Below are 14263 nucleotides of genomic sequence, written 5' to 3' on the forward strand. Positions count from 1 at the left end.
TTGTCTTAGTTTTCAGTTAAATTTTTGTAATTTTGACTGGTAAGAATCGATACTCTAACAAAGGATGTTACTGTATCACGCTACTGCAGAATAATACTGCAACAGTGAAACGTGAACGAGAAGAAATATGAAAATAAAACATAAATTGCAAAGGAATGTGCCATATACAACAACAAAACACAGTGCTCACACAAGCATTTGCCAACTGCAAAAAGTGTCAAAGCCTTTAGGAGGACAATGCAATGCTTCATACCAACAAATTGCCTCCAATGAGCATGATGTCACAATTGTTTATATTAGAATCGTTTTAGCAGTTATGAGCGGGTTCATGTGCATGCACAGTTGAGTGGCGTATGAGTTGTATCTTCGCCCCTTTCAGGCTACAGAAATGTGGCTGTTGGCTGTGTAAGTAGTCGCAGCAAGCAGCTAGATGCAACCGGGAAAAAATATACTGCCGTGCCCAAGCTGCCAGATTCATGCATGTACAGCAGGCCTGGTTCTATGGGGGGAAGGGGGGGGGGGGGGGGTGTGTGTGGCAAACAGAGGTATCTGACCCAGGCGAGAATTGTGACCGGGATGGGTTGGGGGGGTGGGGGGCGCAAATTCATATTGTTTCACAAAGCGCCTAGCATCCAGCGCACGTTGGTCTATCGATTATTCATATGGTTTTGAAACGAATCCTTGTTGGTTTTTGAACACACACTGTAAGTTGATTTCTGAATGTATCATAAGTTGATTATTGAATGCGTGCATAGTGTACGTGATGTCTATCAGGGTAATCCTAGTCGCATCTGGAAATAGACTTTCATGCAGGCAAAAGGGAGCCGAGCTATACAAGCTGAACGGAGTAAAGCCGAACGAGTGAACGCCAATCACTGTCTGATTATGTTGTTGATTGGGTTTGCAAATGATCAGCGTTGTTATAATTACTAGGGAAATCCATAGATTCGGACTACCAGAGTAGAAATAAAGGAATAACAGGTGAGAAAGATTACACATTATGTTCTCGGCATATTCAAGAAAATGAAATTTTGTCAGAAAATCTTTGGCCAGATCGCTACATTAGTAAGGGCCAGTTGTACAGTCCCCACCTAGCAGCCACTTAAGTTCTGTTCAGGAAGTAACACGGAAAATGGTTTGTACGAGCATAACAACGCCTAACCGGAGAATAATCAGGGATAAGTAAACCAGTGATTCTGGCAGGGTTAGTGAAGTTAACTGGCGAGTAAGTTTTTGACAAAGGCAGGAATAGTTCCAGAATTAGTCATGACAAGATTGTTTATTAGAATGAGGAAGGAGAAGAAACGCTGACATCACAGAAATTAGGGAAGAATATGACGATTCCAAATATATATAAAAATCTTGTACTACTACTTTTCGATCTCATGCTCAAGAAACTGGAGTGTATGAATGAAATGTGAAACTATTTTCTAACATAAAGCTTTTTGCTTGTAGTAGGCCTAATAGGCATTTTATGTCGGTCTTTGTGAATTATATTCTGTCGTGTTATAAAAATGACCATTTGTGCCAAAACAGTCTCGTTTATTTGGTGTGTGTTACAATTTCGGCAGTGTTAGAAAGGCCTATTTTGTTGTATCTAGCAGACAGTGACAAAATAGACGTAATCAGATCAAGAAACCATACCGGTCTTGGGTACTATTTGTATTAACAGCTTACGCAGTGTTAGACAACGATATTTCAATTTTTCATGTAGCAAAACGTTTGACAAACTTTGATGAAACAACAGTAATATCACAAATTGAGTCCACCTTGATACAAAACACCTTATTATTCATTTATTTCTTTATTATCCCTAACTAGTTTCAGCGACAAATATCACCATCATCAGTGGGGTTTTTTAAATCTAAAACATGCTGAAAATGGTATGGTTGTACAAACAGAGTAAAACATTATTACATTTTTACAAATTGTGTTTTGAAATATAGTTTTATATTGATACTTCCATACTACCTTATTTATTGTATGCTACAGCATGCTTTAAGCAATTATTTTCTGTGCTCTTTTATCTGTTGCTGTCTTTTTACGTAGCGAACATCATGTCATCTGCAACCATGTGAGTGGCTGTTAGTAAACAAATACTGAAAGGTGAACTTCGTATGTCAGCAGTATATACTTGGGGCTGTGGTAGTGTTGTGGAAACCAGTTATTTTGGTGTGTATTTAGCTGTTGCTTAGCTAGTAGTGTACTCACGTTCGTTGGATGGTGTGTGGCTGCTTTTTACACAGAAAAACAAAACTTTTGCACTTTGTTTCTGACCTAGAATATTACGCCATCTTGCTGTTCGCGCGCGTCGCCGGTCACCTATAGTGTCGGTTTACACAACTCTTTCCCACCTTATACATGTCTTTCGAGATGACTACATTTTTCTGCAGTTATTTCTGAAATTTGTGAAGGTATTTTAAATTTGTCCTGCAACTCCAAGGAATTGCATATTTTTGTCACCAAATGTGTTTTGTTTTATTGAAATAAAATAACAACAGTGGTCTTAATAAAACATATACCATTTGGCTCGCTTTCTCCATCGAAAGACAGTTTATTACAAAAGATGTTGATATTAGTATGTAAGATTTTTAAAGTCCTTACTTTTTTTGTCTACTTATGTCTCTACTTACGCTTGAGATCTAAAAATTTATCAGGGAAAAATGCTAAAACATGTCTGGAAATCAGGGAAATATCAGGGAATGTCACTTGGGGAAACTTGTGGCAACCCTGGCACCACTTTGAAATCTTATGAAGATCTGACTGAATATTTATGCAGCTTCTTTCAGACAGTGCTTCATATACTCCATCATGTAGTAGTGAGGTGCATAAATGCTCTCTGGAAGAGGAATGCCTCCTGGTCGAGGACAGACTTCTGGCAGAACGTGGATGTGAAACTGAAAGCCGAAGTGCGAAGTGCTCGGTGAAACCCTACACGATGGTTTGTGGGACTGAATCTAGCCTCTCGATAGCTTCCCACGTGTGTTCCATCAGGTTCAGATCAGAGGAATTTGGTAATCAAATCATCGGCTTGACTCAACTGACCACAGACACGTGGTTCTGGATTTGAGACACACAAAATTACCCTGCTAGAAAATACCATCACCAGGGGTAAGACATCAATCATAAAGGGTTGCAGGTGGTTTGCAATAATGTTACCTAATCAATATGTGTCATAGCGTCTCTGATCACTACCGCAAGTCTCGTGGACGTCCGTGTGAACATCCTACCTTACAGAGTGGGTCAGCCAGATTTTGTTATGTTCTGTGATGAGGTGTAGACCCCTCACCTACTCGTGTTTTTACTATCTTCCTGCCACTTTCTGTCAGTACTCTTGACCAGGGCTGGCCACGGCGTGCCAAACTTGACACGTGCCAGGTGTGCGGGCCGAGGCTTTGCCCGTCTCGGCTTTGCTCTGACCTTCTCGGAAGTACCCGTTACAGTGCAACATTTTATTTAGTATTACAGTGTGGCATTTTTCAGTCTGCACACCTCAGTTACATTTGAAAGAATTGTGTTCCCAGTGCTGTTTACGTTTTGCTATTTGTTCATTGTATGAAATATGTTCACAGGTTCAGTGGCTGTTTGCATAGAGGCAGTCTAGCAATCAATAGTCACAAGTCTTTAAAAATGAATTGGAATGACAGTAGAGAGGGATGAGAATTCTCTGCATGTTATGCAATCACGTAAGTGGTGGGTTTATGCAATCACGTAAGTGGTGGATACTGCGGATTTGCTATGAAACGACACTACAGTATCAAGCAGACAGAATTTAGTGACCTAGTTTACAATGAAAGAGCAAAAAATTACAATGATTAATAAATGGAATTCATTGTCCTGTACATCAAGAACCATTTCGTGCTAAAGTTTCAGGCAAAGGAAGAAATAGTAAAATTTCTGAGATGGCAGACATTACTCCACTGTCAGTTGCAGCAGTTTTTCGATGGATTTGAATGAAGAGTATGGAGACTTTATATATTACTGCAGAGGTTGTTGGTTAAGTGCAGGGACATACCTGGCTACTTTTTGACTCTTTCTGCTTTGATGGGAATGCATTTAAAAAGAAATTATGTTGTGTTTCTGACAAACACAGTCCAGTTCCCTAAGCTCACTGGTATTAAAGAACAACTAGAAGGATAGTTTCTGGAATGTTTCAACGACAATGACTTTCGTACATTTATTTTCTATACTGTTCCAATTGTAACTGATTGATCTACAAGGCAATTCCCATTTTAAAGACAAATCCTTTAACATTAAAATTGTCCAGGATGTGCTTTCCTCAAGTCTCCATAATGAGATTACAAAATCACTACAATATTTCAATCAACATATGTGTGTGAAATACCATATTTTGTGGATTATAAGACACATGTCTTTCTTTGAAAAATAGCCTCTAAAATTCAGGAGCGTCTTATACTCAAAATTAATATAAAAATATCCAGTGTTTGATATTTAATTCCCTCCATTCTTAAAAATGGCCATGTATTTTATGCCGTGGGCAACCTATCTCTGTGAGGCATTATTGGATTCAATTTGCTGTAGCAAGTGCACCAGTGTAACGATCATGAGCTGTGGGGATCCACAAGCTTGTTAACACTGTCTCTCTCCAGTCTTGCCATCATAAACCCAGAACACTGTTCAGCCTGTGTTGCGTCACTGCAATCTATAGTACCAGTGAACTTGAATCAAAGGTGATGTGTGTCTTCGATAACAGTACAATATTTTTGTTAGTAGCCAGTTTTGGAATGGAAAAAATAAGAGGTATTCATATGATGCGGGCTACGAATTTAAAGTAATAGCATATGCATTGAAATAGAGCAGCTGAACGGCAGTTCGGGTTTCCACCAACAGAAAAAAGCATTCGTGATTGTCAGAACTGAAGAAAATGAGGGAGACTAAATATGAAAATAGAGAAATGAATGTGAAATGGCCAGAACTGGAAGATGACATAATGAAATTGATTCGAGGACACCGTCAAAATGACATCGAAATTAATACAAAAATTATTCAAATACACTCATAAGCTAACACTACAGTGGAACTTACAGACATTAAGGGTGGAGTTGGTTGATGCTACAGGTATATGAAGCGTCATGGATTTACCGTGTGAGCCAAAACTAAAATATCTCAGAAAGTGCCACAAGAGTATGAAGAGAGAAAAAATATGTTTCCATCACTGTATTTTTCAAAATGGAAAGAAAACTAATTTTGAACTAAGCCAAATAGTGACATTTGTTGTACCGAGTGACAGAACTGTTGTCATGAAAGGTGCTAAAATTTACATGGAAAAATGAACTACACTGTTGTCCTTTCATGTTGTGCTGATGGTACTAATCTTAATCCAGTGATCAATTTCAAGCACAAAACAATGCCTCAACCTTCTGAAATACTGCCAGGTGTTGTTGTTCATGTGCATGACAAGGCTTGGATGGGTGACGCTGGTATGAAATTATGGATTAATGAAGTGTGGGAGAGAAGGAAAGATGCTCTATCGAAGAAGAGTTCTCTTCTTGTGGTAGATCAGTTTTGTAGTCATTTGAAAAATACTGTGAAAGAGAAAGTGTGACAGGGAGGTACTGAGCTTGCCATTATTCTGGGAGGACTTATTTCGCAGTTGCAACTTCTTGATGTCTCGATAAATAAATTATTTAAAGTGTATATGAGAGACAACTGGAACAAATGAATGATGGATTAAACCTAATGTGAATTAATGCCGAAGGGAGTTTCAAAATGACCTACAATCAAACAAGTGTGACAGTGGATAAAACAAGCCGTAGACATTAATTTTAAAATCTTTCAAGATGTACAGCATACGTAACACTCTTGATGGCAGTGAAGACCATCTTATATATGGAGAGGACAATGATGACGATGAAGAGGAAGAAGAAGAAAGTTCAGATGATGATGTTCCGGGATTTTAAAGGTCAGTTTGGTTTTATGAACTAAGAAATAGTCTGGCTTTGCAGTTGAATAACAAAAGTGGTAAAAATGCTACTAACAATTACCTAAATATTAAGGTGAATCCTATAGTCCATGGCATCATATAGTCTATAAAATATGGTATGTCACAATTACATGGAAACCTGGGCGCGAAAATCTGCTAAACTGTCAGCATGTGACAGTATGCCGAGAGTTTGTACTAGGTAAAAATTATATTATGGGCCCATATTGTTGCTAGAATGACTCTCCATTTGTCTCTGTTCTGCTTACATATTTTCCTTACTTCATCACATGCTTGAAAAGCCACCGGATGGTGTTTAATATTACAGTCAGCAGTGGTCATAATGTTTTGGCTCATCAGTTTGTGTTGACAATGAATCGGGAATGTTACGTCACCACTTGCAGTATGTGCTTTAAGCCTGATGACCACTGTCTGTTTGAAACCAGTTACTGCATTGCGAAATGCTTTTGTTATTGTTGTGGTAAGAAAATTGTCATTCACAACCTTCATTGACAGTGCAATTTTTCCAAAGCTGTGAACTGGAACAACTGAGCTACCTGCTCTCAAATTTTATTCCATTTATGGTATGGCAGTTGTAAAGCAGTCATGACACTGTATAGTTTGCTGTTTTTACGACTGTACAACACAAGTTTGTTGTTGTAATGAGTGAACCAGTCCCAAAATGTGCATAAATGTATGCTGTACACATTTATTATTATGCCTAGATTGTTATTGAGCCCGTATAGGCAGCTGTACAGATTGCATTAACATGTGTCTGCTATATGCGAGGGATGCTGTGCAGGTAGTTGTGAAAGCACTTGCTTCCTGGTGGGCAAAAGACAAAGAATCTCTGTTTCTATCTTCGATAATATTATAGCTTGAATAAAATAGCTTTATGCATGTGTTTGTGTGTGTGTGGGGGGGGGTTCCTTGATATTTCCAGCAGGCTATCCATGCGTATACAGAACACGGGGTGCTCAAGAAAGAACTAAGATTGACTGTAAACTGGCCCCTTCCACCAAACACTCTGAAACATCAATCATAAAGTTAAAATTTATTTGTGACCTCCAATGATTTTTGTGTAATCTTAGGATCTGTATATTGTAATATTTCTGTTCTTAAACATATCATAAAAAAATAATTAATACTAAAATTTTTAGCTCTTATTTTGTATATGCTTAAAGTTATGATCAAAGCATGTTGTCATTATTATTACTGTTATACGAATGGGTAATGCCACATTCATTATTTATACTTTGCATAGTCAGCCATCGAAGTTGTTGTCCATGTCTGATCGCTGCAGAATTCCTGTTTGAATGGGCCAGACAAGTGATACTCAGAAGGGGCAAGATCGGGACTATATGGAGGATGATCCAGTTCTTCAAATTTGAGGTTCTGGAGCATTTCAGCAGTCCGGGCAGCAGTATGCAAACGGGCATTGTCGTGCAACAACACAACACCTTTTGACAGCAATCCTCGGCGTTTACTTCGAATTGCAGGCTTTAGCCTGGCAGTAAGCATCTCATTGTAACATACACTGTTTATTGTTGTGCCCCTTTCCCCATAATGCTACAAAACTGGACCTCGTGCATCCCAAAAAACCGTAAGCATTAGTTTTCCAGCAGACGGTTTGGTCTTGAACTTTTTCTTGCATGGCAAATTTGGATGTTTCCATTCCATACTCTGCCGTTTACTCTCCAGCTCGTAATGATGGATCCATGTTTCATCACCAGTAATTATCCTGTCTAAGAAGTTTGTCCCTTTCATTACCATAGCGATCCAAATGGTTGTAGCAGATGTCCAAGCGCATTTGTTTATGCAACTGTGTGAGTTGTTTTGGGACCCATCTTGCACAAACTTTATGAAACCCAAATCTGTTGTAGGTGATTTCATAGCAGAACTGTGACTAATTTGCTGACGATGTGCCACTTCGTCAATAGTTAATCGTCTGTCTAAGAGAATCATTTCATGTGAATGCGTAACACTCATCTGACCATTTTGGAATTTTTCAAGCCATTCGTAGACACTCCGTTGTGGTAAAACACTGTTCCTGTGCTGTACCGAAAGTCTTCTATGAATTTCGGCCCCTGATTGCCTTCCGACCACAAAAAACGGATCACTGAATATTGCTCTTTTTTGGTGAAAATAGAGAGCGGAGCAGCCACGATTAACAGCACGGCAGCGATAACGAAACTAACCTAGCAGCTTTAAAATTGCAAAGATATAACAACAAATAAACAAAGCATGTGTAATCAACATAAAATGACAGTACTACCAAAATAATCAAAAATGTAACTAAATTGCGGATAATAATTGACTTACCCTTGTAGTTTGCAATTCAGGGATGATAATGTATTTGAAAATGAGAAGTCAGACTCCATGCAAAACCTCATATATTCATTTTATTCAAAACATTAATAATAATTACTGTGGTCATTGCCTTTAAAAATTATTAGAAAGAACTACCTTCATGCGGTCTCACCTGCCATCACATATAAAAGATAGCGCTAAAAAATAATGTCTCCAAATTTTTTATTCTGTTCTCAGTAGTGCTTGAGGTATGTTGTGCATGTTATTTGCTAGATTTTTCCCTTTTGCAGTGGTGCAGGCTGGAACCCTGTGCCACTAGAGGACTCTAAATTTTAGCATGTACCATTGTGGTGCACGAGGAATGGCATGCTGTGGTTTATTTTCTAATTGGCCACAAATGGAGCACACTCTGTTCAGAATTACAATGCCAGACCACACACAATTTCTCGACACCTTGTGTTTACTGTCATCGGTCATCCACTGTACAGTCCCTGACATGGCCCCATGTGATTTTCATCATTTTGCCAAATTTAAAGAACACCTATGAAGACTTCACTTTGACAGGGATGAAGTGTTCAAAGCAGAGGTGAGATCGTGGCTCCTTGAACAAAGTCAAATAAATATTCTACACTGATGGTATCAACAAACTAGTCTCTTATTGGGAGAAATGTGTTTGTCTTTAGGATAAATGGGAAACATTCCACGTGGGAAAAATATATCTGAAAACAAAGACGATGTGACTTACCAAACAAAAGCGCTGGCACGTCGATAGACACACAAACATACACACAAAATTCTAGCTTTCACAACCAACGGTTGCTTCGTCAGGAAAGAGGGAAGGAGAGGGAAAGATGAAAGGATGTGGGTTTTAAGGGAGAGGGTAAGGAGTCATTCCAATCCCGGGAGCGGAAAGACTTACCTTAGGGGGAAAATCACTTTGCCACGAAGAAAAATGATCCTAACCCTACTCCTAATGATCCAACTCCCCAAGACACTATCCAAATTGAACCCTGTCTGGAACAGTTCCGTCCTCCGTCACAGCGGGACCCACCTCCTCTTCCTCAAAATCACCCTCTCCAAACCTTCCAGGAATTTCTGACTTCCAGCCTTGCCTCTCAATCCTTCTTAAAAAACCTTAATCCTACACCCAACATCACCACTGCTGAAGCCCAGGCTATCCGTGATCTGAAGGCTAACCGATCCATCGTCATCCTTCCGGCGGACAAGGGTTCCACGACCGTGGTACTTGATCATTGGGAGTATGTGGCTGAGGGACTGCGTCAGCTTTCAGACAACACCACATACAAAGTTTTCCAAGGTAATCCCATTCGTGATGTCCAGGCGGAGCTTCAAGGAATCCTCAGAACCTTAGGCCCCCTACAAGACCTTTCACCTGACTCCATCAACCTCCTGACCCCACCGACACCCCGCACCCCTACCTTCTACCTTCTTCCTTCTTCCTAAAATTCACAAACCCAATCATCCCGGCCGCCCCATTGTAGCTGGTTACCAAGCCCCCACAGAACGTATCTCTGCCTACGTAGATCAACACCTCAACCCATTACATGCAGTCTACCATCCTTCATCAAAGACACCAACCACTTTCTTGAACGCCTGGAATCCTTACCCAATCTGTTACCCCCAGAAACCATCCTTGTAACCATTGATGCCACTTCCTTATATGCAAATATCCCGCACGTCCAGGGCCTCGCTGCGATGGAGCACTTCCTTTCACTCCGATCACCTGCCACCCTACCTAAAACCTCTTTCCTCTTTACCTTAGCCAGCTTCATCCTGACCCACAACTTCTTCAGTTTTGAAGGCCAGACATACCAACAATTAAAGGGAACAGCCATGGGTACCAGGATGGCCCCCTCGTACGCCAACCTATTCATGGGTCGCTTAGAGGAAGCCTTCTTGGTTACCCAGGCCTGCCAACCCAGAGTTTGGTACAGATTTATTGATGACATCTTCATGATGTGGACTAACAGTGAAGAAGAACTCCAGAATTTCCTCTCCAACCTCAACTCCTTTGGTTCCATCAGATTCACCTGGTCCTACTCCAAATCCCATGCCACTTTCCTTGACGTTGACCTCCATCTGTCCAATGGCCAGCTTCACACGTCCGTCCACATCAAACCCACCAACAAGCAACAGTACCTCCATTATGACATCTGCCACCCATTTCACATCAAACGGTCCCTTCCATACAGCCTAGGTTTCCGTGACAAACGAATCTGCTCCAGTCCTGAATCCGTGAACCATTACACCAACAACCTGACAACAGCTTTCGCATCCCGCAACTACCCTCCCGACCTGGTACAGAAGCAAATAACCAGAGCCACTTCCTCATCCTCTCAAACCCAGAACCTCCCACAGAAGAACCACAAAAGTGCCCCACTTGTGACAGGATACTTTCCGGGACTGGATCAGACTCCGAATGTGGCTCTCCAGCAGGGATACGACTTCCTCAAATCCTGCCCTGAAACGAGATCCATCCTTCATGATATCCTCCCCACTCGACCAAGAGTGTCTTTCCGCCGTCCACCTAACCTTTGTAACCTCTTAGTTCATCCCTATGAAATCCCCAAACCACCTTCCCTACCCTCTGGCTCCTACCCTTGTAACCGTCCCCGGTGTAAAACCTGTCCCATGCACCCTGCCACCACCACCTACTCCAGTCCTGTAACCCGGAAGGTGTACACGATCAAAGGCAGAGCCACGTGTGAAAGCACCCACGTGATTTACCAACTGACCTGCCTACACTGTGACGCATTCTATGTGGGAATGGCCAGCAACAAACTGTCCATTCGCATGAATGGACACAGGCAGACAGTGTTTGTTGGTAATGAGGATCACCCTGTGGCTAAACATGCATTGGTGCACGGCCAGCACATCTTGGCACAGTGTTACACCGTCCGGGTTATCTGGATACTTCCCACTAACACCAACCTATCCGAACTCCGGAGATGGGAACTTGCTCTTCAATATATCCTCTCTTCCCGTTATCCACCAGGCCTCAATCTCTGCTAATTTCAAGTTGCCGCCACTCATACCTCACCTGTCATTCAACAACATCTTTGCCTCTGCACTTCCACCTCGACTGACATCTCTGCCCAAACTCTTTGTCTCTGTATATGTCTGCGTGTGTGTGTGTGCGAGTGTATACCTGTCCTTTTTTCCCCCTAAGGCAAGTCTTTCCGCTCCCGGGATTGGAATGACTCCTTACCCTCTCCCTTAAAACCCACATCCTTTCGTCTTTCCCTCTCCTTCCCTCTTTCCCTCTCCTTCCCTCTTTCCTGATGAAGCAACTGTTTGTTGCGAAAGCTTGAATTTTGTGTGTATGTTTGTGTGTCTATCGACCTGCCAGCGCTTTTGTTTGGTAAGTCTCATCATCTTTGTACCGAACGAAAGCACTGGCAGGTCGATAGACATACAAACACAAACACACGGTTGCTTCGTCAGGAAAGAGGGAAGGATGTGGGTTTTAAGGGAGAGGGTAAGGAGTCATTCCAATCCCGGGAGCGGAAAGACTTATCTTAGAGGGAAAAAAGGACGGGTATACACTCGCGCACACACACACACACACACACACATCCATCCACACATATACAGACACAAGCAGACATATACAGAGGCAAAGAGTTTGGGCAGAGATGTCAGTCCAAGGATGGCAGTCTGCTGAGATGTCAGTCTGCTGATGGCTGAACCCTGCTACTAGACTGGCTGAAATGCCAATCACAGAGCAGTTTTAATCAGAGTATAACAGGTTGCATTTTCCCCACAGGTGAAGCTGACTTTGTGGGGCACACGGGCTGAAGAGTTCTCGGTGACTCCCGGTTGTGTGCTGGCAGTAAAGGGTGCCAAACAGTCAGACTTTGGCGGTCGGCGCTCAGCATCGGTTCAGAGGTGGAACACTGTCAGAGTGAACCCTGACATACCAGAGGCACACCAGCTGCGTGACTGGTATCAGAGACAGGGACATGTCAACATTTCGACTGAGCAGCTGGAAGTGGCAGGCAGTGAGTAACTGTTTGTTTCTTTTCACAGAAAGTTTGCAGTTCTCCAGTTATATGTTGGGATGCTGTTTTTAATACAGTTTTGAGAGAGGGGGGAGGAGAAGAAAATCTGTTGATTATGTTGTTAGCCTTAACGATGAATGCATGCATCTACTGGAACTATTTGTTGAACTACCGAGCGAGGTGGCGCAGTGGTTAGCACACTGGACTCGCATTCGGGAGGACGACGGTTCAATCCCGTCTCCAGCCATCCTGATTTAGGTTTTCCGTGATTTCCCTAAATCGTTTCAGGCAAATGCCGGGATGGTTCCTTTGAAAGGGCACGGCCGATTTCCTTCCCAATCCTTCCCTAACCCGAGCTTGCGCTCCGTCTCTAATGACCTCGTTGTCGACGGGACGTTAAACACTAACCACCACCATTTGTTGAACTCATTGGTTGGCCACCTACTGGCGATCTCTGATGCTTGTCCACTGCATCCGAGTTACGTTCAACATACTGTCAGCTGCGATAAAGTGAACTGCTTCTTGATACTGTGGACACCGGTTGAATGTCTGAGAGAAATGCGTATCATGATCCTGCAAAAGCAAAGGAGGGAGTGGGTCAGTCTGTAACTAGGTACCTTTATATACTATGGGAATTTCATCACCTACATTGAGAACTGGAGGGTAGAGGTGTGAGGGAATATTTCAACTGTTACTGGTTGATAATGGGAAAGTTTAAAGATGAGGCCATGAAAAAGGAATGGGAATTTTTTATTTTTGTGGGCTTTATACATCCAATTTCCAATTTTTTGTTATTTGTTGGTACACATGTTCCTGGTGTAACCTTGCATTTTCAGCTGTTTTAATATTTAATTTATTGTTGACAGTCAAAAAGGTTATCGTTGTTTTCGAGTGCTCAGCAAATTTTTTCTTTTGAAAAAGAAGAATCAAAGAATCCACATTACATTTTGCTTGAAAAATGGGACAAAGTGAAGCACCACATTCGAAATGATGACTGGGACTTCTGGCGAATCTACTGTGAATAAGACATCAGTTAACAAGTGGTATAAATGTTTCGAAGAAGGTCAGAACACATTGTAGATGACAAGAGGGTCAATTTTACTAATGACAGTGTGGAAGAAGTCTAGAAAATGGTTCTGAAAAATAGCTGAATCATTATTGGAGAGGTTTTTTGATGATGTTGCCATATTGGTTGGCTGATGCCAAGCCATTTTTTGGATGGTTTGGCCATGAAGCGTGTACCAGCAAAGTTTATTCCCAAATTGTTGAATTTTGACCAAAAACGACGGCATGTACAGGCGTGTACACATTGCTCAGAATTGCTGAATGAAGTTGCTTTGATTACAGTGGGATGGTGCATCAGGAGTTCTTGCCTTATGGTCAGACAGTCAGTAAGGAATACTGTCTGTAAGTTATGCACTGTTTGCCAGAAGCAATTGAAAGAAAACCACCTGAATTGTGGGGAAAACCAGTCCTGGAAATTACTTCACAATAATGCTCCTGCTTACATCTCAATGTATGTTTTTGCTAAAAACAAAGCCGTTATGTTACCTTAGCCACCGTATTCATCAAAGGTGTCCTGCGACTTCTTTCTATTCCTGATGCAGTAGAGAGTGTTGGAAGGACATTGTTTTGCTTACATTGATGAGATAAAAACAAAATTGCTGTAGGAGCTGAAAACTGTAACAAAAAGTGAGTTCTAGAAGTGCTTCCAAGATTAGGCTAAGTGTTTGTACAAGTGTATTATATCTGAGGGGATTACTTGAAAGGGAATAAAGATAATGTTGATGAATACATAACGATTCTTTAAGGGAAACATAAATCCCTGTTACTTTTTGGTCACAACTCATGAGTGCTTACGCCAACTGCGAAAAGATTGAATTTCGGAGAAGTAATATCATCTGACGAACATTTGGCTTTCAGATTGAGATAAAGTAAACATATGGTAAGCTACAAAATATTTAGTAAGTGAAAATAAAAAAAAATTGCT

The 14263-nt window shown here is 41.4% G+C and overlaps 1 protein-coding gene across 4 annotated transcripts in view; it reads left to right on the forward strand.

Moving 5' to 3' along the window:
* Positions 1 to 14263, forward strand: part of LOC126210582 (replication protein A 70 kDa DNA-binding subunit-like) — a 339516-nt gene that overhangs the window by 81483 nt on the left and 243770 nt on the right. For all 4 annotated transcript variants that reach the window (XM_049939850.1, XM_049939849.1, XM_049939847.1 and 1 more), the window contains exon 9: positions 12039 to 12273. In XM_049939850.1, the coding sequence (XP_049795807.1) occupies positions 12039 to 12273 (235 nt within the window). The remainder of the gene's footprint in view (positions 1 to 12038; positions 12274 to 14263) is intronic.

This window comes from Schistocerca nitens, chromosome 10 (assembly GCF_023898315.1).
Source record: "Schistocerca nitens isolate TAMUIC-IGC-003100 chromosome 10, iqSchNite1.1, whole genome shotgun sequence".
Lineage (NCBI taxonomy): Eukaryota > Metazoa > Arthropoda > Insecta > Orthoptera > Acrididae > Schistocerca > Schistocerca nitens.